The sequence below is a fragment of the Balaenoptera borealis genome, assembly GCF_965194805.1.
Source record: "Balaenoptera borealis genome assembly, chromosome: 14".
NCBI lineage: Eukaryota > Metazoa > Chordata > Mammalia > Artiodactyla > Balaenopteridae > Balaenoptera > Balaenoptera borealis.
The window spans coordinates 81,876,058-81,902,611 of record NC_138875.1 but is presented as its reverse complement, the minus strand read 5'-3'; the positions used below and the strand labels follow the sequence as shown (position 1 = coordinate 81,902,611).

The 26,554-nt window shown below is 48.8% G+C and overlaps 2 protein-coding genes across 15 annotated transcripts in view; one reads left to right on the top strand and one right to left on the bottom strand.

Annotated features, from left to right (window-relative positions):
* Window positions 1–9,332, top strand: part of CIT (citron rho-interacting serine/threonine kinase) — a 168,422-nt gene extending 159,090 nt beyond the window's left edge. For 4 of the 5 annotated variants that reach the window (XM_082355799.1, XM_082355798.1, XM_082355797.1 and 1 more), the window contains 4 exons: window positions 826–904; window positions 1,037–1,216; window positions 5,777–6,077; window positions 6,962–9,332. In XM_082355799.1, the coding sequence (XP_082211925.1) occupies window positions 826–904; window positions 1,037–1,216; window positions 5,777–6,077; window positions 6,962–6,985 (584 nt within the window). In that variant the 3' untranslated portion in view covers window positions 6,986–9,332. Of the gene's footprint in view, window positions 1–825; window positions 905–1,036; window positions 1,217–5,776 lie in introns of all 5 variants that reach the window. The other variant, XM_082355796.1, reaches the window with a different exon arrangement.
* On the bottom strand, window positions 1,402–25,991 carry PRKAB1 (protein kinase AMP-activated non-catalytic subunit beta 1). 10 transcript variants are annotated; one of them, XR_014234533.1, is made up of 11 exons: window positions 25,467–25,984; window positions 22,692–22,855; window positions 21,071–21,164; window positions 20,673–20,787; window positions 18,512–18,645; window positions 16,930–16,998; window positions 12,500–12,671; window positions 6,517–8,054; window positions 5,396–5,560; window positions 4,939–5,075; window positions 1,402–4,118 (listed from the first exon to the last, which is right to left on the bottom strand). XR_014234533.1 is itself a non-coding variant. In XM_082356015.1 (7 exons), exons 1-7 carry the CDS (start codon window positions 25,623–25,625, stop codon window positions 16,598–16,600), a joined length of 813 nt encoding a protein of 270 aa, XP_082212141.1. In that variant the 5' UTR covers window positions 25,626–25,980; the 3' UTR covers window positions 15,337–16,597. The 10 variants fall into 10 exon arrangements, 3 of the variants coding, with proteins under 3 accessions (XP_082212141.1, XP_082212140.1, XP_082212139.1); XR_014234534.1 differs by having other exon boundaries at window positions 5,396–5,479; XR_014234535.1 differs by having other exon boundaries at window positions 5,396–5,476.
* Between the last annotated feature and the right edge of the window lie 563 nt (window positions 25,992–26,554).

Here is a 26,554-nt window from a genome sequence, read left to right as displayed (position 1 = left end):
AAGTGGGGGCTGGCAGGCCTTCTCGCTTCCACCACATTTTGCTGGTTCAGCCCGATGTCAGGCAAGGAGAGTCCACAAGGGCCTGCGTACTAGGAGGCATGACTAATGCTGAAGTAACAGTTCACTGCAAGGAGTAATAGTGATAATCTTTTTCCCTTTAAGACCAAAAACAGCTCTCATTATATCCTAGAGTTTGAGTGACACTGTGATATAGAAATATAGTACTCAGACCAGAAATATTTAATCATCTATGAACCTAGTCTCTTTTAATCAAATTGTTTAGGAAAATGTATTCAATTAAACAGTTTAAAAAGGTCTACAGTGAAGTCTCACCCACATCACTTGTCTCCCTCCCCCTCCCCGAAAGGAAAACACTTTTCTGAGTTTCTTATCCTTCCAGTGCTTTATGCAAATAACGGGCACATTAAAAAATATATTCTCATCCCCCTCCCTTTTTAAAAAATCAGTGTGGTAGCACACTTTATACAGTATTCTGAACCCTGCTTTACACACTAAGTACAACTACACCTTGGGTTTTTTCCACATCAGTGCATAGAGAGCTGCTTTATGCATTTTTACGCCTGTGCGGAATTCCAGAGATGTGCCATGATTTATGTAACTGATCCCCGCCATGTAGCCTTGAGTCGGTTCACACCTTCTGCTCTAACAGCATGGCGGGGGTAAACTTGGACGTGCCTCATCATGTAGGCACGTGGGTGCACGTGTAGGGTCAGCTCCTTCAGGGACTGCATGGCAGCCGGGTTTTGATCTTCTGTCTCTTAACCCTCCCTTGCCCCACGCTCTTGCTCGGTGGTGGCCACGCAGCCTACAGAGAACCTTATCTGTTTGTGACCCACTTCAACTCACTCGAAGTAATCGAGATCCAGGCCCGCTCCTCTCTGGGGTAAGCACTGCCCTCCGGGCTTTGAAAAGCTCAGCGGTTGGGTCTGGGTGTCGGGGCTGGGCGGTGCTCCCTCTCATCCCACCTAGCAGTGGAGGTGACCGGCCATGCAGACTCTCTCCTGGAACTCCACAGGACCCCTGCCCGAGCGTATCTGGAAATCCCGAACCCACGCTACCTGGGCCCTGCAATTTCCTCGGGAGCGATTTACCTGGCGTCCTCGTATCAGGATAAATTAAGGGTCATCTGCTGCAAAGGAAACCTCGTCAAGGAGACCGGCACTGACCACCACCGGGGCCCGTCCACCTCCCGCAGGTAACGCACCTCTCTTCCTCCTCATCACAGGGGGCAAAGTGCTTTCCTGCAAAGCAGAAGGATATCTTGCCAAACTGGCTGAAAGTTTCCCAATCTTCAAAGCTCAAGCCACTCATTGAGTCCTTTATAAGCATCAGGAAAATTTTTACTGCCCCCCTTTGTAAAAGAAGAAATGAGGCCTTGAATATGGGCTGTACTTTATTTATTTACTCTTGCTTGGAATGTCTTGTAAATTTTTTCTTGTTGAATACTGAACATTTCAAATAATACAACGTGGCAGCTCTGAAAATCAGCTCCCCCTTCCCCTCCCTGGGTGTGTTGTTGTCACTGTTTGTTTAGTGACTCTTGTACTAATTCTGTAGTCTGTGTCCGTTGTTATGTGTAGCCATTGAAGTTTCTGCTTGATTAGGGTAGTGGTCAGCTGAATGATGACTAGAAAGAGATTTCCTTAAATGCACTGAACCCACCCTTTGCTGAGCGACCGTGTGTGTTTGTGCTTTGGGGCACACCTTCAGCACTCAGAGTCAGCTGTGGCTGACAGACTGAGGCCTTCGTAGGTTTTTCCTGGGTATGTGACAAGCTTACCTGTGTGTGTGTGGCCTTACAGATCCCCAGGAATATGCAGGACTTCCTTTTGAGTGTTGTAGCTAGCCTCTTGTTTTCCCCAACTGGTCTTACTGCCTCAGGCATTTGCCATGTTAAACAGTAGCCATTGATTTTTTTTTTTTTTGGTGAACGTCTAGAGATAGGGCATTTCTCTAGAGGAAGACCTGAATCAGGTCAATTAAAAACAAGCCCTGAGGATGGTCTTTTTCCAGGGAGGAGCCAGATAGGTCAGATAGTGGCAGTTTTCTGAGGCTGGGGCTTTTGGGAAGCTCCAGTCCTAATGTACTCCCTCCAGGGGTTACCAGGGTGCTGGTTTTCACAGCTGGTTACAAGGCTGTTGGTTTCAAAACTACTGCAGATCTGGGGAGACGGGGGTGGTGAATATTGCACATTTTCTTGCATAAACACTCTTTGAATTGTTGCAAGACTTTGGTTAATTTCCAGAGTTCCAAAAAGGTTGATTTTGACAATTTTGCCAGTGTTGTTGTTGTTTCTATGGAGAAACAGGTTTTCGGGAGTCCTTACTCTGCCATTCTGGAAGTGCTCTTCCCCTTCTTCTCAATACAGGCGATAGCATCCTGTGCACACTCTTCTGTGTCTTAGAGATTGCTGCATGTCAGTATCCAAAGTATTTCTTCATTCTTTTTTTTTTTTTTTTTTTTTTAAACACCTGCATAGCATTCGTTCACATGACTATACCTTATTTAACTGCTCCTTTATCAGTGGATGTTTGGGTTGTTTCCAGTCTGTTGCTGTAGTAAATGACTTTGTACATTCATTTTGCATGCTTAGGAATCTATCTGGAGGATGAATTCCTAGAAAAGGAATTGATGGGCGTTGGTGATTTTGATAGATGTTGGTGAGTTTTCCTCCCTAGAGGCTGTACCCTTTAGTTATCCCACCAGCAGTGTGTGGAAGTGGGACTGGCTTTGTCTTGACACCCAGGGCTCGGAGCCAGATTCGGTTCGATGTGTAGGTCTGAGATGTGTAATTTTAAGATCCTGGTCCACAAAGGAGATAAGCTTATTTAACCCAGGGGAATATTATTTAATTGACCTAGGGTTTTAATTTTGTGGACTGGTTTACAAACCCCACATGTCTACCCTATAAATAGTTATGTGGACCCCCTACCATGTGCCAGACACAATGTCTGGGGCTACAAGATGGTTTTTATTCTCAAAGGACTCAGTTTGGTAAAGGAACCACCTCTAATGTTATGAAATGCTGCTTAGATCTTAGAAAAGAGAGTTGTCAATTTAATGTTCTGAGACTATGTCCTAACGAATAGTGTCTGTTTCTTTTGTTGAAATGTAAGTGTTGGTCAGAAATGTTTGGTCAGTGTGATTTTAGTCCCAGGAACTTGCTGGAAAACCAGAAGTGCTGAATAACCAGCTGCTTCTCACTTTTTGGCTTGATCCTGCCTCAGGAGTGACTGCTCAAAGGGCTGTAGTCCTCTCCTGACAATGTCTAGATTTTATTTAGTTTCCAAGTCAGTCATGCCAAGAACCAGCCCAAGTACTGTAATTAGATTTTTTTCTCTTTTCTCCACTGCCTCACTAGTTAGATGGCCAGGCACCTTCCTTTTGAGATGATATGGTGTCTCTGTAAGGAGTTAACTTATTCTGTCATGGAAAATGGTTCTAGTTCCTGTGAACAAGGGGCAGAAATAATGCTGTTGTTTTCCTGCTGATGCCAGGCATGTCTGGAAAACCAGCAGTTTCCTTAAGTTGTCTCTTGGCTTATAAAACCGCAACTTTTTGCTGCTGTCTGCTTTGGGCAGGTCCAGAATGTAGAAGGCCAGCTTGGGAGACTGTGGTTCACTGCGGGCTGCACTGCCCCGGTCTGTTTGTTTAGCAGAGCAGGAAATGTAACTCTCTGCAAGAAACAAACATAAAATTGATGTGGTAGAGCATTGGTTATTAAGGGATTTGGAGATGGAAAATGGCCCGCTCTGCCCAGAATGACGAGAGTTTTCCTTTATCCCGTCAACCTAAGCTGACTTCTCGAATGGCCTTCCTTGAGTCACTTTTCTTCCTCTGGGCAGTGAGCTTGCTTTACGATGGGCCCCTGACATGCTTTATAATTTCTCTTCCATTACAAATCGGCTTAACATGATACTCTTACTTGAAATTTCTTTTTTTGTCTTCTGTATCACAAAGCCACATGACAAGAGATGAAGATAGATAGCTCAGATTTCGACCTCTTGAAATCAAGGTTTATCTCAAATTTTACTGCTGCACACACAAGAAAGTTCTGGCTTTCTGAGCGTGGGTTGTTGGAATTTCCACATTTTGAGCTGCATAGGGAAGCAAGAGAATGAAATTATTTATAATGGACTGACCATTTAAGACAGTTATTTCTGCTCTGTCCACCAATCTATTTTACTGTAGAGAAGGAACTGGCAAACTTTTCCTGTAAAGGTCCAGATAGTAAATATTTTCACATTTGCTGGCCATACGGCCCCTGTCTCATTTGCTCAACTTTCTTGTTGGACCACAAAAACCGGATGGGCATGGCCATGCTCCAGTAAAACTTAATAAAAGCAGGCATCTGTCTGGATTTGGCCCTCCAACTTGCTCTAGAGCCTCCCCTCCCCACTGGGTGTCTTCACTGCTCAGCTGCTTTCCGTTACGGGCACTGACGAGACAAGAGTCCTTACAGTTAGACCGATGATTAAAAAAGCAACAAGTTTGGTCCCTTCCAAAGGGGAAGGATTTAAATATCAAGGATTAAGAGAGGCCTTTGGGAAAACCAGTGGCACCGTCAGATATTTAAGAAACGACTTCACGATTTTGCTGCAAAAATTACAACACTGCTGGTGAAGGATGTCACCCAGCATGTTAGCATACAATTTTGTTGAGATAATTAGAGCAGAATAGATCAGTGTGTGATTCATACTTGGTTCATTCTTAGCATGTAACTGCAATTGTAATTTAGGTTTTAAAAATATCTAGGTTAAAATATATTTTCCTGATTTCTACTTTTACTTTTCCAAGATAAAGCCCCAATCAATCAAAATGTCTTCAAGTAACATTCTCTATGAAATGGTGCTCCCATTTTAAGTAGTCTGCCTTTTCCCCGCACTAATTATGCTCAGATAACAAGGGCCTGAGTACCTTGGCTGCTCATCAGGGGTGGGAAGGAACTGACACTGAAGGCTGTGTGTCAGTCCTGTCTGTGTTGCTGGATCTTGCTTCTTCAGAGAGGTGGTTAGGGCCGTGTCTGGTGAGATCTTCATCTGACATATCCAGGGCTGGGTGGAGGGTTAGATTGGTCATACAAATTGTTCAAACATTTTCTGAGCCAGCTCTACTGTTTTCGTCTGCCCTCCTTAGTCTCCTAATTATATCAGGCCTGATCCCTACACCTCTGGCATCGGGTGCCCCAAAGACTCTTGGAAAGCCACTTGGAAGGAGAGGTGACCCAACAAAGGCCGAGTGGGGCAGCTTTGGCAGCTTGACAGCGATGAGTACAGGCTTAACCCCTCAAGGAAGACTTCTTTCTGTGCCCTCTAGGCTCTGGAAAATACTAGGTCAGCGGGGTAGAGTATGGGGTTTACGACGTCACACTGACCTGCACTGGAATCGCAGCCTCTCTGTCTCTCCAGCTTCTTGTCTGTACGACGAGGGTCACGGCTGTTCCTAGCTTGCAGAGCTGCTGTTAGGGTGATCTGATGAGTTAAGGTACCTGAAGAGCTTAGCACAGGGCCCGACACGCTGTGGGCGCTCAGCAGAAAGCCTGTGTCGAGACCAGGAAGCCTGATTCCCCTCTGTTCTCACCGCTGCCTTCTTTCCCTGGCCTCACTGTCGAGATAAGCGGCTCGAAGAATTCCCGGTGGGGCCTTTTTCTAATAACGCGTGGTGAGACGGGGGCACGGGTGCCTCAGAGAAGGAGGAAGCTGCCCCGTTGGGTTGTGACGGCTCAGCTCCCCACCTTCCTCTCCCGTTGCCGCAGCCCCAACAAGCGAGGCCCGCCGACGTACAACGAGCACATCACCAAGCGCGTGGCCTCCAGCCCGGCGCCTCCCGAAGGCCCCAGCCACCCGCGAGAGCCCGGCACGCCGCACCGCTACCGCGAGGGGCGGACCGAGCTGCGCAGGGACAAGTCTCCGGGCCGCCCCCTGGAGCGGGAGAAGTCCCCCGGCCGCATGCTCAGCACGCGCAGGGAGCGCTCCCCCGGGAGGCTGTTTGAGGACGGCAGCAGGGGCCGGCTGCCCGTGGGAGCCGTGAGGACGCCGCTGTCCCAGGTCAACAAGGTGAGTGAGGCGCCCTCCTCGTCCCCGAGGGGCCACTGTTGTAGGGGAGGGGCGCCACTACCGTACTTCGGAGTCTGCGGGACTTAACAAGTTTAGGAAGAGAACGTCTTAAGAAGGGGCTTCCTGCTGTGCAAATGGATAACGTGTGCACCTCAAACCGTAAGAGCTGCCAAGGGCTATGGCGTTCCCTTTCCGGAGGCAGCCAGCGTGCACAGTTTCTAGAGATCCTCTCTGCATACAAACAAATACGGATGTATAGTCACCCTTCTTAAACACAGGTGATAACATGCTATTCAAAAGGTTCGATGCCTTACTTTTTCAAACATATATACATCAACAGTTTCTCTGGAAGGCTACACCGAACTGGTAACAGTGGTTGCCTTCTAGAAGAACTCTGAACCTTTCAAAATTTTTAAAATCACGTGCATGTATTTATTACCTGTGTAATTTTTAGGTTAGCAACTGAGGAGATGGAGGGATGTGCTGAAGACTAGGGGCACCCCAAGGGCACGCGGAGGCTCGAGCATGGTGTCTCGTGGGCAGGCCAGCCGGCGCCAGGGGCAAGTGTTCTGGCTCGCACTCTCCTGCTGCCGCCTGCAGCTCACTGTTGGCACCCCTGCCGCTACAGGGAGGGGGAAAAGCCATTTACATGTTTTTCCTTATCTCCTCTGATTTATGGATAAAATGGGGTGCGTAACAGTAGAAGTACTTACATAGTGTTGGGGACTCTGTGGTGAGTTTTGCGAGCTCGGAGGGGTAGCTGTGCCAGTCGCGCTCGGCTCAGCGCAGGAAGGAGAGGCCACGTGCTCCTGCACACCCCAGTCTGGGCTTCCTGTTTGCAAAGTGAGCACAGCGATTTCTGACCTCTGCCCTCCTGCTCCTAGGTCTGGGACCAGTCTTCAGTATAAAGCTCAGCCAGAAAACCCAACTCCTCATCTTGATCTGCAGGAAAACACCAACCGCACTATGGAACGCTGCTGAAAGGGACCCCCAGTGCCCACAGCGCAGCTGGACCCAGACCCGCCTCAGCACGGACAGCCTGCAGCCAGGAGGGGCTGGGGCTCCTGGGAGCTGCCGGCACCCTCCTGCAGTCACCCTCTTTGCACTTTGTTACTCTTTCAAAGCATTCATAAACTTTTGTACCTAGCTCTAGCCTGTACCAGTTCATCACAGGAAACCAACCGGGGGCTAACTACGACGTGGTTAGAATCCTAATTAATAGCTACTTTAAGATCCTAGGGTTGGTTGGGTTTTTGTTTTTCTGTTTTCTTTTTTTTTTTTTTTTTAAAGACAACAGACTTCTTAATAGATTTGAATAGCACCGTATTTCCTGTTGTAGTCATTTGTAGCAGGTCACACAATCAGGTCTTTACTACCGACATGTATCGTAGAAGAGCCCCTGTCATTGGCTAACCTCCCACGCTCACCTAGGTCCACTCTCTCCTTCAGTCCATCCTCACAGATGGCCCTGTCTTACCCAGGGTGACATCTTAGCCAAATGTTTACCGTTCTCATTGCCTTTTATGGCCTTGACGACTTCCCCTCCCACCAGCTGCGAATGTACGGAGGTCATCGGGCCCGGCTCAGAGGCAGTGACTTGGGGCCAAGGGACCACAAGGAGCTTTTCCCTCCCTGCCCCTCAGCGTCACCCACCGGCCTCCTGTCTCCGCTTTCCATGTAGCTTTGGCCAGGAAAGCATGCAACAGACTTGCTCTGAGCCCGGCACCGATGGGGCTCCGGGTCCAGGCAGGGGCCGGGGCACTCACCTCCTGTCGTGATGGCGCACTCCCCCCGGCTCCCCGGGTGGGAAGAGAGCCCCAGGAGTGTTGCACGGCGGGTCACTGCATGCGCTGCCCCCCGACCTGGCCGCCCCCTTGGGTTGCTCTGCCGATGCACTAGTTCCATCCCACAGCTCCCGCCGAACCGAGACCCTCTGGGACTTGCCAACTCACCGGCCACAAGCTGCAGTCTGTAGCACTGAACAAACAAAAACCAAACGCTCAAGCCTTACGACCAGAGAAGGATTTCAGCAAACCACACCGCACACTTGCACACCTCCCTGCTGACGCCCGCGCAGACAACTCTGCTCACACACAATCCACCAGGTTCTACCCCATGAAGACTGTGACTTCCCAAACGAGCCTCTCCCTAGGGCTAGACTAAGACCAGGAAGTTCAAGAAGGAAGCCGCAGCTCAACTCTCCCACCCCAGCCGGGCGGGGAAGCCCTCCTTAGGTGCCGTGCGGCTCACCCAGTCTCTCCCCTCCGGCGGTGCGAGGTTCCTGGCAACCGGTAAAGAACCAACTAGAGGCTTTGCAGTTGGCAAGCTAACTAGCGGCCTTATTTCTGCCTTTAATCTCCCACCAGGCCTCTCTTGCTTCTCCACACCTCAAACCACCAGGGCACATCCTAGGTAAGCTGACAGGTAGACCTGTTCCCGCCGCAGCTGGCGAACGTGACCGCGTTTTAACCCCGTGTCCACGGTTCAGCTCACTTTCCAGATTGCAACCTGGCCTGAGTCCCAGCTCCTTCCTGCTCGTCTCTTAACCGAAGTGCTTTCTTGTTTGAAACACCCACGGCCCTTCCTCCACGTTGTCGCATCCTTGGCCAGTGTCATGCTGTCGCGTTCTATACGTTGCTTCGTCTTTGGGGTCACGCTGCATCCCCTCCCTCCTCCAGGGCAGATCTGACTGAATGTTTGCTGAAGTGTCTGTCTCTTGGTCCACAAGTATTTGGAGAGGTCACTGGAAATTGGTGTTTTAGTCTTGGCATCTCATTTAGGATCTCCATGAGAAATGGGCTTCTTAGCCCTCAAAGTGTATATCGTGCGTCTCATTTGTGAAATGCTTCCTGCTATAGAACTAGCTCAAAGACTGTACATATTTACAAGAAACTTTATATTCGTAAAAAAAAAAAAAAAGGATATTGAATTGGTTTCTACTTTTTTATTGTAAAAGGTGCATTTTTCAACTCTTACTTTTGGTTTCAACGGTGGTAGTTGTGGACAGCCATCTTCACTGGTGTGTGGGGAGCTCCGTGTGACTACCGAGATGCCAGCAGGAAATATCGTAACACAAAATTGCAGTCAAAGCTTATTAGCATAAATAAAATTCTAGGTCCAAAAGTACAGGCTTTTTCTTCATTACCTTTTTTATTCAGAACGAGGAAGAGATCACAAGGAACGGTTCAAGATCCACCTTGAGAGGAATGAACTCTGTTGAACAAATAGTCAAATAAAGCAATGATCTAAAATGTTTGCCTTAGTGCAAGACCTCTTCTTTTCTTAAGAGAGCCCATAAAAACCCAAAGTATCGCCACTGTCTGTCAGCCTAAGCTTGGGAGCATGGCATGGGACCGTCCTTCCTTTCAGGGGAGGCTTCTTCTGGGGGTGGGGGGTGGAGAGCCACACAGGGCTTAGAGCAAGCTGCTCTCCTGGAATCAAGAGACCAGCGACGTTCTCTTCCAGAAGTACGATGTTGTCGAAGTTTGGTCATTACTTCCAGTGAACCATGAACTGGCTATTAAGGTCACTTTATAGGACTGCAGAACTGGAAAGCTACTTAAGGCAGTCGGGCCACTTTGAAAGGATTACTGGAGCATGGACTACCCAGCTCTCCTATAATGCGGTTAATAACAAACAAACAAAAAAAACAGGTCACCTTTCAATTCCTCTCATCCATTAGGATAACGCCACCGGTTTTCATGATATAGATTTCTGGAGGGAGGAATTCGGATCAAAGTAATTTAAAATGTAGATACTTCTCTTTTTAACTAAATGAATTTTTATAGTCTGCAAGGTAAATTTTTCTAAGATGCTTTAGTTTTGTTGGTATAAACTTTGTTGAGCCAGACAAACACTGGTTTTGGCAAATGGTAATTTTCTCATGGTTCCTGTTGCTTTCAGTCTTCAATTTTTATTTTCCAATGAAGTAATCTGACCACAGTCAAATTCTGACTTGCAGGGTCGTAGCCGACTCGCCCTGTGACAGGAGTCGTACTTGCGATTCTATTCTGTTCCTTTCTCTTTTACTGCTGGGGATAAAAATCTGCGAACTCTAAGAATGAAAATAATTTGGAAGATGAACAAGTAAAATGCTGGAACCTTTCTTTCCTTATAAAATCAGAAAAACGTCCACTGAATACCGCTTCATTATTGTCCTGAGGGTTCCTGGCAGCCACATTACACTTGAGAAGCGTAAGTAAACGTGGTTTGGTTCCAAGAGGAATGTGCCAGAAAGGTTCTCTGGACCCTAAGCAAGGACCTCAAAGAAACAACAAATTACTCAGCCACACCACAAACTGAGGCCCAGCCGTCCATGGTGCTATTCCTACCTCTTAAGCACAAAATTAGACATCACATTTTCTGCTCTTACAACTTAATTTTCACGAGACTAAAGAAGCTGCTTGCAAAGCAAATTTCTTAACTATGAAACTTTAGGATTTGGAGACTTAGGCCAAAAAGAGATGATGTGCTTAACAGGACTGACCAGCTAGTTTGTCTTCAGAATTGGGCCTCTTGAATGTGATTTGCTTTAGAAAATATTCATGCAGATTTAAGTCTAAAGCAATAATGCTAGGCCCACAGGGGTGGGACCAGCTAAGCTTTTTGGTCTCATAATACAACAGACTGGCCTGCTCCAGTGGTTCTAAACTAGGGGTGACTTGGCTCCCTTCCCTTGAGGACACTTGACAATATCTGGAGACATTTTTGGTTGTCACAACTGGTGGTACCACTGGCACCTCGTGGGTAGAGGCCAGGGATGCTGCTGAACACCCTGCAAGGCACAGGGCGGCCCGCGTGCCCACCGTCCACTGAAAGTTACCAGGCCCAAAACGTCAACAGTGCTGAGGCCGAGGAAGCTCGGCCTGTTCCAGTCAGGTTTCTTTCTTGGCAGTTTAAATATCGCTCACGATGCCAAAAGCATGGAGACTGTGGCTCTAGGCACAGTGTTTATATGAGAAAATGTTTCATCAGTTGCCTAGTCAAACGTTGAGGCTTTTCTCTTCCGAAGCTGGGAGGGCAGGGCAGTGGAAATCTGGAACTGCACAGATGGCTTGGCTTTCTCTTGAGTCTGTCAATGATTAACGGAACTCCTGTTTGCCCTGGAGGGGTTGTTAGAGGTAAAGAACTCTGGAAATGACTTTACTGCTATACACAACTCAGCCCGTCCTTCCAGAGAACCACAAAAAGGGAAAATAAAGTTGATCCAGGGTACACACAACTGGAGCTGTCTCTTGTTCTCACTTGCTGTTGAGTCTTGCAGATGAAATGGGTGAATGCACTCCTGGCAGGTAGAGAAGGCTGGCATCCTCACCCAGGCTCAGGCCCTCTGGCTGTCTTTAGGACAAAAAAAGATGAGGTACTTGTGGGAGCTGAGCTCAGTGGCTGATCCCAGAGGCAGGGCACTGGTTCTCCAAGGGCCTGACTCACAGCAGCGGTGACTCTTAGGAGGGCCCTTGTCGATGTTTTTACAATTAGCTGGAATGACTTGTACATACGTTCGTAGCTTACTGTTTTCTCCTGAAGACAATTAAAATTGGCATTCCAGGGTAGAAGGCTCTAGCTTCTTTTCTCCACTAATTTGCTGATCAAGTGAGGTGCTAAAAAGCTGGATGGAGGGTTGAGTGGCCCAGAGACTTGGGTCTTCATCAGTGCACTCAAACCGTTTGTAAACACTGGTGGAGGGTCATGTATCAGGAGAATTGAGTTCACGCTCAGAAATGAAATCATGCTCATCTACAAGTAACTGAGTTAAACAAAATGAAATTTTGCTTTTCCCTGAGATGGCTGAGTCTCTGACCTTAGCCATGCACGGCATCACTTTGATGCTGTGTCTTTCCATCTTGGAGGTTTCCTAGCTGAGCTTACAGTGCTGGCACTTTCTCCTTTTCTGGCCCTGGACTTCCTATCTGTGGCCATATCCCATTCGTGGTGTAAAAGCTTTGTGGCTCCCAATGCGAAGTGAAAGGAGCCCTAGGAATCATTTAGTGCTAGTCCAACCCCTTCCATTTTTCAGGAGAGGAAACTGGGCTAAGAGAGGTCATGTGATTTGCCCAAGGTCACACAGCTAGTCAGGCACTGAACTGGATGACATCCCTAACCTCAGTCCAGTGTCCACACTCCGGGAGAGCGGGTGGTGGAGGGGACGGCCGACTCTAACATGAAGCCAGGCTTTGACCAGAGGGAAGGAAAAGACCTTGCCTGGGTCCTCTGATCTTTGGTTTCAATATGGTGACATACGGTTCTGTTTACCTTGCAATACCACTTTACCCACTAGTAATTTAAAGACCTTACCTTTGGCTCCATAAATTCATTTGTATATACATTTCTGGAGAAAAAAAATATCTTCATTCAAAAGCAATTTCAGTTACACTTTAACCAACCATGTAACCAGTCCTCACCCATAATAGAGAAAGCATTACCTGGGTCATAGGACACCTCAGTGTGGCTTTGCTCCTGTGATTTGGACCAAACAGGGTCTCCTGTTCCATATCCATGAAATAATCTCCATTACTTTTAGCTTCTTGGGTATAAAGACTTTCACCTGGGTCTGTTAGCAGTCTTCTGGACCACGGGGGACTTCCTTTTGTGTTGCTTTTTAAAGAAAATGAAGTCTTTTAGACACACAAACAGCTGTGGAGAATGCTGACACCCACGTCCCAGGGTTCTGTGGTTTTGGCTCCATCTCCCCAGCCTAGCAGTTACTCCCCTAGAAGTCCCCCGTGGCCCCAGGGCTGCAGAGGACTCTTACTGGGTTTACTGGCTCCAAATTAGTTTTTACACTGGATTTTTGGCTTGGCTTTATCTGAACTTTGTGAGTAGAGCTGATCTGCAGGTGAGATTTTCCAACATGATGTCTCCCCCTGCAGCCTGGGGCTGATGACTCCCTCTGAGCCCTGACTCAGGCCAGCAGCCAGATTCTCTAACCCCTCTTACAGAAAAGGCAGTGCTTTTCTGGGCCAACTCATGAAGCGGGCTTCCTATCCAGGTGAGGGTGTCAAACCCCGGTTCTGGAGGCCTATGGCTGGGCCCTACCCCCCCACCCCCGAGTCTCCACCATGGGGCCAGGGGCCACGCTCACAGCCCACCAACACAGCAACGGTTTCTTCAATTCTGGTACTTCAATATACCCCTTTTATACTTTTGAGCTTAGCTATGTATTTTCAATTATACTCCAAAAATATTTGGTCCACAAAAATAAACTCAAAATGGTTTAAAGACCCAAATGTAAGACACGACACTGTAAAACTCCTAGAAGAGAACATAGGCGAAACACTCTGACATAAATCACAGCAGCATTTTCAGTCTCCCAAGGCAAAAGAAATAAAAGCAAAAATAAATAAATGGGACCTCATTAAACTTAAACATTTTGCCCAGCAAAGGAAACCATCAACAAAATGAAAAGACAACCTACAAAATGGGAGAAAATATTTGCAAATGATGCAACCAACAAGGAGTTAATTTCCAAAATATACAAACGACTCATACAACCCAATACCAAAAAAACAAACAACCCAATCAAAAACTAGGCAGAAGACTTGAAGAGACATGTTTTTCAAAGATGACACAAGCAAAGATGCTCAACATTGCTAATTATCAGAGAACTGCAAATCCAAACCTAATTATCAGAGAAATGCAAATCCAAACCACAATGAGGTAATACCTCACACAGGTCAGACTGGCTATCATCAAAAAGTCTACAAATAACAAATGCTGGAGAGGGTGTGGAACAAAGGGAACCCTCCTACACGGTTGGTGGGAAGGTAAATTGGTGCAGCCACTGTGGAAAACAATATGGAGGCTCCTCAAAAAAACCTAAGAATAGAACTACCACAGGATCTAGCAATTTCACTCCTGGGTATATATCCAGAAAAAAATGAAAACACTGATTCGAAAAGATACACGTACCCCATGTTCACAGCAGCCCTACTTACAATAGCCAAGACATGAAAGCAACTCAGGTGTCCATCAACAGACAACTGACTTAAGATGTGGTGTGTGTATACAGACACACACACACACGTGCACACACACACACACACACACACACACACACTGGAATATTACTCAGCCATAAAAATAAATGAAATATTGTCATTTGCAGCACCGTGGATGGACCTAGAAAATATTATGCTTAGTGAAATTAAGTCAGAGAACATAAATACTCTATGCTATCACTCATATGTGGAATCTAAAAATAATACAAATGACTGTATACACAGAACAGAAACCGACTCACAGATACAGAAAACAAAATTACGGTTCCCAAAGGGGAAAGGGAGGGGAGGGACAAAGTAGGGGCACAGGATTAACACATATAAACTACTATACATAAAATAGATAAGCAACAGGGATTTACTGCATAGCACAGGGAATCATACCCAATATCTTATAATAACCTACAATGAAACACAAGCTACAAAAAATAGTGACTCACTATGCTGTAGACCTGAATCTAACACAATACTATAAAATCAACTATACTTCAATAATTTTAAAAAAATAGAAAAAATGTTTGATTCAGTTTTGGATAGATGACTTTTGTGTATTTCCTTAGTCTACTTAAATAATCCCTCCAATCCCTAAATCTAGGGTTCCCACATCACTTGGGTTTTCAGAGTGAGACGGCTAATTACCCAGCTAGGAATGCTTTCTGAGCTACTCTCCACCTCAAGTGGACCAGATGACCTGAGGGGTTCCCTTTTCTCTTAAATTTATTTACACGTTTCCTGATGCCTGGGAAGAAAAGCCTTATTACTAAAGGGACACTGTCACCTTCCATCTTTTTGGTAGAAGGGACAGAAGCCCTTTTAGCTGGTGAGCACAGCTGACTCCAGAACATCCTGGGGTCTTCCAAGAGGGTGTCATGATCCCAGGCTCCCCTGTGGTGCCTGTCAATGAGCAAGAAGCAGCAAGACCTCGGACCGGGGATGCTGCAACTTGCGCAAGCCAGGGGCCTTCACTGCTGCTTTTCCTCAGCTTCCCCTGTGGTCGAGCGGTTCCACGGGGCTCAATTTTACAGCCTCTTAACGGCCTTCTAATCTGTGTGCAGAATAGGTGGGTCAGGGTAAGGCCCTCAGCCCGGGAGGGAGCCGAGCTGCCCTGTCCGCTCACCCCAGAGTGCCACAAGGATGGTACCATCTTCAGTGTGTGCCAAGGCGGGAAAAAGACTGAAAAGCACTGCACTGAATAAACCTCGGGTAGAGCTCCAGTCTCTTCTCCAAACGACTGCACGAAATCAAACCTTCCTCCAAGTGCATGTCCGTTATCTTTACAAAGCTTTATTGAAACCTGTACATCAAGGTGACAGTAACTCAGTGTTTTGGAAACAGTAACAAAAAAGGGTATCCCAGACTCAGGTTCACCAAATAAATGTGAGACACCAGGGATATGGTTCCTCCGTCTCCCAGCAGGAACACAGCGAAGGACGACAGCTTCCACCGACCTGGGGACAGGAATCCCGCTAATGGGCATGTCTCCGGCATCTCCAAGCCGTGTGGAGAGGTTCGCTTTGGTCCAAAGGATGTCTTCCTCACACAAATTCAGAGGGCTGCCCCAAGTTCTAATTCCTTCCAGAATAAGCCACAGCAATTGCTACAGCCTTCTTTGCTAAGGAGGGCCCAGAGGTCCCAAGCGAGGTGGCACAGGCTAGGGTAGGGCGCCTCTCCAAAATTCTCGTGCTAACACTGTCACCTCATTACGATTCGAATAAAAAGCTGGACAACCTTGCAGCTAGCGGTGGTCAGCCCGCAGGATCGTCCGGCTTAACGGAGGAATCCGGCCGTGGTTCTCCAAGTCTGTCCTGAGCACGGTTCACATGATCTACAGTCTAGTTGGGGTGATTTAAAAATTGCCCTAAGGCTGTACAGTCTGGTTAAAAAAAATACTTAGTGCACATAAGTGTAAGAAACAATTGTAAAACTTCATCTGGAAATTAGACAGGTTCAAATTTCTATAGAAATTATGCCTCCCTGGAGCAGGGAATGGAAGACGATCTATTGCTCTGAATTCAGAGGACCGGCAGGACCAATGCCATACTCGCTGTCAGGTCCACAGCCAGGCCTCAGCAGGGACAAGTCAAGACACACACAAACATGATGAGAGATTCTGTGTGGCCTTGGCCCCTGCTTCCCAGATTTCCACCAGCAAAGTGGCTCGGGTTCCTTTTTGGCTTAAGAAAAGTCTCCGTGACCAGTTCAGAGGATGTAAATTTAGGCCTGCACCGTCCTCTGCACTGCGGTGTGGGGTGCAGACCGTCTGCTCCCCCTCCTCCCCCCTCAGCCTTGATGAGCCCCGGGGCTCACAGCCACCGGGTGCTAAGAGGACCGTTACAGACTGAGGCGCTCCAGGAGCTGCTGTGTCTGGAACAAACCTTCAAGTAGGAGTAGGGCGGGTATGAAATGTCTTCTAAAGAGCGTGGAATGGGAAATTTACAGTCCATCCTGTCTAGCGAGGAGCATGCACGCGTGGAGCCTGGCGGTGCACGCTGCTCCCGGGGCCCACGGCTGGCTCCCAGCTCTTCATATGGGCTTGTATAACAAGGTGGTGACGTATTTTTTCTTGTACCGGTGGGTCGCGCTGAGCACCATCACTCCGTCCTGAGGAAGAGGGCGGAAATCATCAAAGGCAGGACTAAGTCAGGAGGCTCAAATTTTAGAGAGCGTGAGAATCATCAGGCGGTCTGAATAAAAGCAGGTTCCTGGGCCTTCCTTCGGGAGAGGAGCCTACGGGTCTGGGTCGGGTCCCGGAAGCCGCCCTTTAGGTAAGTACCGATACTGCAGGCAGTGCCGTCGCTAGGGGGCCTCAGAGCACACTTGGAGAAACACAGCTTAAGTAACAAACACGTCCTTACCTTGATGGAAAGTGCATAGAGGTGGTTCAGCATGACGTGGTTGGGCTCAGGGAGCAAAGCTGGATCGCACTGCGGGGGAGCAAAAGCAGACATGTGCACTTAAGATTTGGATATCAAGGAGATTCTCCCCTGTGTTTCACGGCACTGGATTTCAGAGGAAAGGAGGCAGGCTCTCAGGCCCCTTTCTTCCTTGTCAGGCAGTGAAAGGGCTTGTGCACGATGATTGGGTGGGCAAGGGGTCATGCCTGCTGCTCCAACTAAGGGGCGCTCTCGGGGTGTCTGCTGGGCGCACTGGCCAGGCTTCATCTAGACTGTGGGCCGTGGCTCTGTCCTCTCTTTGGAGGAGGGGCAGGAAGAAAGCCGTGCAGTGAAGGCACTTTTAGAAAAAGCGAGAAGAAACGATCAATACTCAACGCTCCTGAGCAGTGTGCTGCAAACTCACGTCCCTGGTCCCTGAGACTCAGACGGGGAGCCTGAAGAATGCGCTGGGCAACCGGGGAAGGGGAGAGGCGCTCTCACTCCGCAAGAGCTCACATACGACCGGCAATGTTGCCGCATCTCCCTATTTTTTCAGAGAAGCCAGAAATCCAGATTTGTTTTTCTTTTTTTTTTTTTCCCCAACGTACACTCCCCAATTTTATAAATGCTAATTCAAAACAGAAAAAGCATCCAGTAAAAGCCGGCTCAGCTGTCAGGTGCGTGCTTGGGGCGGGGCGGCCCCAGGAACAGCGAGTCCCTGGGGAAACACACCATGACTGCTGCGGGGGTGCCTGCACGTGTGCGCCCCCAGCCCCCTGTTCAGCACCCGTGCACCCACTTCTGCGTGGCGTCTAGAGCAGCAGCAGTTGCCTGATCACCCTGGAGCGTCTGCCTGTTCGGTGGCGGCTTGGACAAGGCTGAAGAACATCTGGACTCCCAAGAATTACGGCTACGCTGCAGAGCCCAGAGCCGGGGGAACGGGCAGTTCAGGTCAAGCGGGATGGAAAATCAAACGCAGGGAATAATGCGGTGCTCTTCAGGACTCAGTTGGAAGCGCACTTCTTTTTACAAGTAATATCAATTTCCCAGAGGCCATGTGTTACCCACATACCCCAAATTTTGATCCATGAGCCCTGAGGTTTCTGAAAGCAATTTGGTGATTAAAACTAGATTCTGGAACTTCCCTGGCAGTTCAGTGGTTAAGACTTCGCGCTTCCACTGCACTGGGTGTGGGTTCGATCCCTGGTTGGGGAACTAAGATCCCACATTCCGAGCGCGGCCAAACAAGATTCTAAAATCTGGGGGCCAGAGGAGGAATTCCACCACGCAGCTTACTGAGAAGAGGCGGTTATATATTTTGTCATGAAATTTGAGGTGGGAGTGGAACACGAGAGGAAGGGCTCAGAAAGGCTTTGTGGGATGGGGAGGCCCACTCTGGGAACATCTTGTAAGTCGCCCGTTCCCGCGTCAGAGGGGGACCCCGGCAGTTAACGCCGATGGGTGACACTGAACATTTTCACGAGCTGCCTTGCGAGACGTGCACAGAGCGAAGCAGCTGCACATGACTGTGGAGGATGGTCTAGGCAGACGCCTGGTTACTCACGGAAATCCCCGTGTCCTTGTTCAGGATGACCTGGAGAAGATGCGGCGGGAGGATGGGTGGTGCTTTAAACCGCTCCTCTGGCTTCCAGACGTAGGGCTCCTGGTGGTAGGGTCCTGGGGGGGAACTGGACAGCTCTGTTGGGAGATGGTGACAGGACATTCACTTGGAAAATCAGGAGTCCTGGGAGCAGTCTCAATTTGTGGTGACGTTTAGTTTTCCACGTCTCCTGTTTCCTCAGTACAGATCTATATTCTCTTGAAGGATATACTGGCCCCAAGGGGGAAGGGCAGAGGCAATGAGAAAACACTTTTGGAATTCGGGTGACAGGCATGAAACTCAAGTAGTGAATTCAGACGCTCTGGTGGCAGACAGCACTCGTGGCAAAGCAGTGAGTCTGGGACAGAGTCATGGGAAGCTGCTCACAGCGACCTGACCCAACAGCCACCGCAGGCCAACGCGTCCTCCTCACTGCAGGCCGGGCCGGCAAGTACGGCACAGAAGCTCAAGGCTTCTAGGGAGGCTTATGCGGCTGGGCCCAAGTGAGGCGCGCCAGCAGCCAGAAGCAAACCGAAGATGAAGCAGCCTGTTCACACAGAGGCGCCGGCGCATTTCAAAACTAAAACAACGAAAAGTCAAAGACCTGACCTCTCAAGGCTCTCTGCCTCCATCGCTCTCCGGTTCCTCTTAAACTCATGCTGGAGTATCCCCCTTATACAGATATATTAAGAAGCTTCTAGAAGTGCAGTGTTCTGGAAGCTTCGAAGCCGCTCACTTAGTGACATTTGGCCAGCTGGCGGGGACTGAACTGTGATCCAAAGGACACCTGGGATGTGTCTGGCCACCGAGACTCGTGCTGTCCCCGTAAAGCTGAGATGGCTCGGCTCCGCCAATTCCTTGCACGTCATTCTCTAGGGGACAGAGTCCCTTCACATAACCCAGCCCTATCACAGCAGGAAACTGAGCCATTAGGAGTCAATATGTATTTTGAGAAAGGGAATGTCTAAGTATGAGAAGAGTATGGAGAGCCTCAAGTTGGTTTCCCAGCAGCGAGGGGTCAGCTTCCTTTCCCCAGGCAACCTCTGCTGCACAATCTTGACTAAAAGCTTTGGATTGTGGTCTAAAATTTCACTTATCAGCAAGTAAGGGGTATCTGGGCATTTCCCCCACCCCCAATTCCCACCTGTCTGAATACAACAGAAATGACTTCTCTAAAAGCCCAGTTAGCTATCCAGAGCAGAGAACGCTGTTTTTGGATTTCCAACTCCTGCTCAATAACATGACTTCTCAGCCACATGGCCCACCTGTCAGTGTGAGTTCTGAGCTGATAAAGAGTTAAGAGAGCCTGGGGGCAGGACCTCCAGGCCCAGGCAGGTGACAATGAAGAATCATCCTGTGAACTGAACCCCGTTTTCCTAGACGGTCAGGCACAGTCCCGGGGAACCTTCACTGCTTCCCACAGGGGTCCTGGGACGGCTTAAGGCCCTGCAAGAAGGGGCGGTGCAGCTGGTGCGAACACTGTCGATGCCAGCGCACCCTTCTCCCTGCGTAGCATGTACCGTCTCCAAGCAGCTCCTTCCTGTGGGTTTGGACGCAAAGCAATTCACAGCAAGTTCGATGACCGGATGGCTCCTGGAAGACGGGAGGGTTTTACTGGGACCGTACCGAGCAGCCTGTTCTGTGGTGAGCCTTTCTCCCCCGAAGGGATTCTGACAAGGTGCTCGTGGACCACGCAAATGATGCCAAGGTCACTGAGGGGTCAGTTTATCACCTGTCGGGCTGAAACTCTCCAGGTGCCCCGAGCAGGTTGGCTTCCCCAGTGCTGGCCCCTCACCGACCCAATGCAACTCTCCAGGGGCTCTTGGGCCTGCCCTTGGCACGAGATCAAGCTCTGGTTCCGTTTCCAGTGTCTGCTCTCTGTGGCCAAGCAGACCTACGGAATCCTGGAGATGACCAAAAAAATGACTTACGGGTCCCTCAGAGCTAGATTTTAGCAACCTGACCTGACACAGAGTTAGGAATTAGTTTTGTGGCTCTTTGGGGAGCTACGGACATCCACCGATTGGGCGGCTCCCGCTCAAGAGCGAGAGGCAAGAGAAACAAGGTATTTCTAAACTATACAGCCCCCACCTGCACACACGTGGCATAAAATAACTGCTCATACCAGACACATCGGAGCACTTTTGAGAATCCACCATCAAAGCATCAAATACTTCAAAGTCAGTTTTCTTCACTTGAATGATGTTGTTTACTGTGCCAAGCTGGCTGGTCACTATCGGCTGGGAAGAGACAGACAGGCAGAAATCACAACGTGGCAGGTCTCTAGAGGTGTTCTTTAGAGGATCGAGCAGCCCTGGCTGGAAGGCCTCATCTCCTGGCTAGCCCACCTGCTCATCTCGGTCAAGGATGCCAACAGGTTGACAAGGAGCACTGCTATCGAGCTCGGCCACGCACAGGGACTTCGGCCAGCAGGACAAAGGGACCTGGCAGCTGTCTCTGAGGGAAGGCGGTTTGTCTGGATCATGGGGGCGGCCAGAGGACCAAGGGCGGGAGGAAGCGTACCTCAGAAGGGTCATGTGTCCACTGACCATCCACGAAGAACTTGTACTGATGCTCTCCTTCGGGCAGGTCCAGGATGGCTACGAAGTTATTGTGGCTGCAAGAAAAAAGGAAGCAGACGATGTTAGCGGGGTGGGCTGCCCTCTTAGCTGACTTGCAAGACCAGCCACGGAACAAAACAAAACTTCCACGTAAGATTAAGCGTTCAGCTGTACGAGAAATAAACATTTTTAACCAATTTAGACAATTCAGTATAATCTCAATCTAGAAAAGCTACCAGGAAGCGGCATCGTAAGAGGTTTCCTGGAAAACTCGCTTTGCTCAAACACCAGGAGTCCACATTCCTACCATCAAAAGGTCAACGAGGGGCTTCCCTGGTGGCGCAGTGCTTGAGAATCTGCCTGCCAACGCAGGGGACACGGGTTTGAGCCCTGGTCTGGGAAGATCCCACATGCCGCGGAGCAACTGGGCCCGTGAGCCACAACTACTGAGCCTGCACGTCTGGAGCCTGTGCTCCGCAACAAGAGAGGCCGTGACAGTGAGAGGCCCGCGCACCGCGATGAAGAGTGGCCCCCGCTCGCTGCAACTGGAGAAAGTCCTTGCACAGAAACGAAGATCCAACACAGCCATAAATAAATTAATTAAAATTTTTTTTAAAAGCTTTAAAAAAAAAAAAAAAAAGGTCAACGAACAGTCATTCGTCCTCAACTTGTGTGCAAAATAACACCTGGCAGCCTGGATGCCAAGGAGGATGGCAGCACAAGGTGAACAGCAAGCTGCCCACCAAGTTCTACCCTTTGCTAGCTTGCCTAGCTCAGGACAGGGGGTCAATTTCATAAGACGTACAAACAGTTCACTAAAGCAACTCGTTTAACTACTAAAAAAAGGGTTCCACGAAACCTCTCTCATTTGATTGTTTTGTTCTCCCGACTAGCATGACTGGTAACTGGGCTGAGTGGCCCCCTCCTACACCAACTGGACCCCTGGAAAAGCAGGCGGCTCCTTACCAAGAACCAGGCCTGGCCCAGCAGGGCACGATTTCTTCCTTTGTTTCATCAAGAGGACTTACTAGTGAAGATGCTTTTCCACTGACAATTCGAGACAGCCGTCCATGCTAGGGTGTCTGAGCAAGTGTTTGGCTATATAGTCGTGCTAATGGCGCCTACATAATGTGTACCTTTCAAACAAAAGTGATACAGAGTCCAAGTTAGAAGGAAGCTCGGAGATCATCTGGTCCAACGTTCCCTTCTCACAGAGAGGAACACTGAGGCTCAGCTCAGCCAACAAGGACTCAAATCCCGCTCTGTCCACTGCGCTTGGAATAGAGTTCTCTTTCTGAAAAAAGTCCTGCCTGAATAGACACAAAGCTAGACTATCTGAAGCGAAAGGTGTCTGTGAAACGGAAATGCTCGTAACTGAGCAACATTTTCTTCTAAGTGTGCTCTAAACCTAGCGCGACTCCTTGGTGTGTGAGATGTGAACCCTGTGAATTATTAAGCACAACTATTTTTCCATTCAGCATCGACTTTATAAAAACATCCTCCTCTGTTCACCCACAGGAGTCCTTCAGAAACCAGAGCAGCCCTGGGTTAAGACAAATAGATGAACACACCCAGGCGATTACCTTCTTGTGAGGGGCAGTTTACTCCAATTGTTGAAGGACCCAGATAAGTAAACTTCCTTTCCGCCCCCGGTCCATCGAAACACGGTTGGCCGAGCCTGGGCAGGAGCTTTGTCGTTCACTTCCACATCGTGCTGCCAGGCCAGGAACTCCTCCTTCTCCGGAGCCTGGAAGCAGAGCGGTTGACTCAGGAACAGGAAGCCATTAGTGAGCTCCCTGCAAGAGACAATTACCCTCGTACTAACAATTCATTCTAAAGAGGCAGCTGTCACTACCCAGGTTCACAGACCGGCTCGTTAACTTGCTTGCAAAATGGAGATAATAAAAGCAACTCTTTCGTAAGGTTATTGTGAAGGCTGAGTGAGACAAGACAGCCCATGTAAAATGCTCTGCAGAGTGCCGGACCCAGAGTAGGCGCTTCATAATTATTAGCTACTGTTACTGCTGTTATTTAGGAGGTCGTCGTCAAAATTCTAGAAGTTATAAAGCTCACTTGCAAGAAGGCGGTGATGAATTTGAGATGAGCTTAATAAACGTCATTTTCCTCCCTTAATTAAGCAAGATTTGAAGTACATGAAAATTCATTAAGGACAATTCCAGAGCTGTCAGCTTGAAAACTGGCAAACCCAGGTGCAGAGGAAGGCAAAAGCTCATCACTGAGTGCTGTCCAGGCACCAGGGAGAAAAAGATAAGACAGAGACTGACCCTCATTACGGTAAACAGTAGCTTCTTACATGGGCAGCGCTGTATAAAGGAGGTATTCCGGGACGAGAGAAAAAAACACATCTGACTCTGGGTGTGGTTTTGGATCTCGTACATTTTTCCTAGTCAGAAGCCAAAGAGCAGGAGTTCTAGGCTGTGACAGACTCTTAAAAGGTCTGGAGCAGGTTTCTAGCACCTTCATTGCAAATACTGACCTGAGCTCATTTAAAAGATACCTGCATTCTGTGACCTTTAACAAAATCTACAGATTAAAGAATAACAGACTGGGCTTCCCTGGTGGCGCAGCGGTTGAGAATCTGCCTGCCAATGCAGGGGACACGGGTTCGAGCCCTGGTCTGGGAGGATCCCACATGCCGCGGAGCAACTAGGCCCGTGAGCCACAACTACTGAGCCTGCGCGTCTGGAGCCTGTGCTCAGCAACAAGAGAGGCCGCGATGGTGAGTGGCCCCCGCTTGCCACAACTGGATAAAGCCCTCGCACAGAAACGAAGACCCAACACAGCCATTAATAGAAATAAATAAATAAATAAATAAAATTAAAAAAAAAAAAAAAAAGAATAACAGACTGCAATCACTTTCCACTGAGGGTGTGACAACTAGCCACAGCCAAAATGGTGAACAAGTATAGTTAAAAGAATTCACGACTTTTTTTTTTTGTATCCGAGCATTCAATCCAGTGTGTCTGCTACATCATTTCAGTAACTTCTGTGGAAATGATGATGGAAATTATTTAAATCATTCTCTACAGATCATCTGTATGCTAAACAGTTCTCGTAAGAGTTTTAAAACAGCAAAAGAACAAATACTTCTTAAAGAAAGTAGTTTGATTCTTATGGTGTCTTAAACGGCTGCCCTTGGGCCAAAATTATTTCTAGGGGAAGAGATGTCAAATCATTGGAAAAACAGGATTCCAAAGTTCACTTTGCACAGAGCTTCAGGAACGCAACAAATTCAGAAAGCAAGTTGAAATCACAGGCTGGAGGGCCAAGTAAAAGCAGGCTCTTTATAGGTTAGCCTCAAAGCCAAGATCCAGGTGAGGATATAAGATAATAATGCGATCACCCAGGCCAGCATCTGAGGAAAAATGAGTACAGCTGGGATGAGCTGCCAAGCCGTTAGCCTAATGAACAATAATGATTAATAGGCAACTAGATACTAACAGAATGTGTGTGTCGGAGGGGGAAGGAGGTGTTTGTCATCTTTCCCAAACCTACTTGTTGAGGTGCCCTTTAAGTACTTAGTTGTTCATTTCTTTAGGATATACCACATACATAGCAGCTGCCAGAATCACTAAGTATTCTTGGACCGGGCTCTGCCCCTAGAAACTGACCACATCAGGTGGTTAGCAGGAAAGTGGCTGAAGCAGGAATCGAGAACCGCCTTTAGAGTTTTTAATGAGTTAAGGCAGACTGCAGCAGGACGCCCAAATCTGGCCTGCAAAAATGTTTGCTTTGGCCTGTTTAAAATATTAAGTCATATATAAACAATAGGAGAGAGAAGCTGCGCAGCTGGCTGCCTCCTTCAGGCTGATGTTTCACTTACTCACTGACCTCCGGAAGTCAAATTACTTTTCTATGCCTGCTCTAAAGGGTGAACCACAAGTTTTCAGCAGAACTAAAGACCTCTGGCAGCTGCGGTCAGCTGTTCGACTCTACGTTCACCTTACACATGTTCTGGTTTATCTCCAAAACTGAAAATTAACTGCAAAACTATTACAAAAAGCGCCAGTCTGCGTAAAGGTGGTGGAAGATTTCTCAGAGCCGTGAAATTAATTATACCTGAGAAAAGCAGAGACTGGGACTCAATTACTGCTAGTGCCACTATCTTAATTAATTAAGAATTTGGACCTGTCTCAGAGCTGCCTTTTCCTTAATGATGTTAAACGAAGTGAATTCCTCCTCCCTCGGGGTGACTTTCTCATATCGGTAATTAGACACAGGTTCCTGAGCTGCTAAGAGGACTCTCCCACTTCTGATGATTAGAGGGGATACGAGGGGAGGGATCCAGGAGATTTCAGCATTAGTCAAGGGGAATCAGAGTCCCACACCCCCATTACCTTGATTTCCTCGGAGTGGAAGAGGTCAGCGTCCTCGGGGCTGTCCATCAGGATCTTGGGCCTGTCCCCATCCTTGGAGCCCCCCGAGCTGTCCCCTCGGGGCGTCTTGTGGCCGCCCTGCCGGTCCAGCGCAGCGCGCTCGCTGCTCGTGTTGCCCATGGCGGAGGTCTACGGGGACACCGGGAAGCCGGACGGGGGGGGGGCCTCACTCCAAGGGAAGGACAAGTGACTCCCGGTACCTCCACCAGGACCCTAGGAAAGAGTCGGAGCACCGAGCACCACACCCCTCAGGCTAGGGTCCGGGGTCGGGATCCGGCTTGAGCCGGGGAGCAGGGCTGCCGAAGTCTCACAACTGCGCTTTACCTGATGCTCAGGCTGCCGCAGAGCGAACACACCGAACGCTAGGATAACTCGACTCGCTCCCAAGAACTCCCCCACGTCTTAGCAACTTCCGCTTCCGGCACTCGCGCAAAGCGACCCGACCCACAGGCTTGGGAGTGGCTGCGGTGGGAGAAGCGCGCGAGGCGAACTCGACCTCATTTCCGCTTCCGGTCCAGGTCAGCGCGTTGGCAAGCACCCAGACGGTCCCGCCGGGCTTCGGAGGGCGCAGTCGCAGTTGGCCGCGCCGGCCGGTCCAGGACGTGGATGCTGAAGGCCAGCAGGGGGCGCAGAAGCGCGCAGGCCATCTGGGCCGCCCTCCCCGCGCTGGGATGAGCGATGGTGTTAGTTATCTCGGTTACTTTTGCCCACTTCCAGTTGATTCTACACTTTACAGCCAAAGGGGCCGTTCTAAAGGGCAAATCTAGTTAAGACTCCTTAAAGCCGTTTAATGCGCTAGCTCTCACGCCTTTGAGTGCCTTAGAATCACGTGGAGTGCCTGTTTAAAACGCAGATTCACCTGCCCCTAATCCCCAGAAATTATGATTCCGAAGCCCTGGCGTGGGGTCTGCATTTTAATAAGCACTCCAGGTGATTCTTATGCAGAGTCTTGCAGGTGTTTGAGAAAATGACAGACCATTAAACTCTCTGGAAACTTCTCACGTCTAGTAGCTTGGGGGTTGTAAAACGCTGGAATTATTCGTGTATTT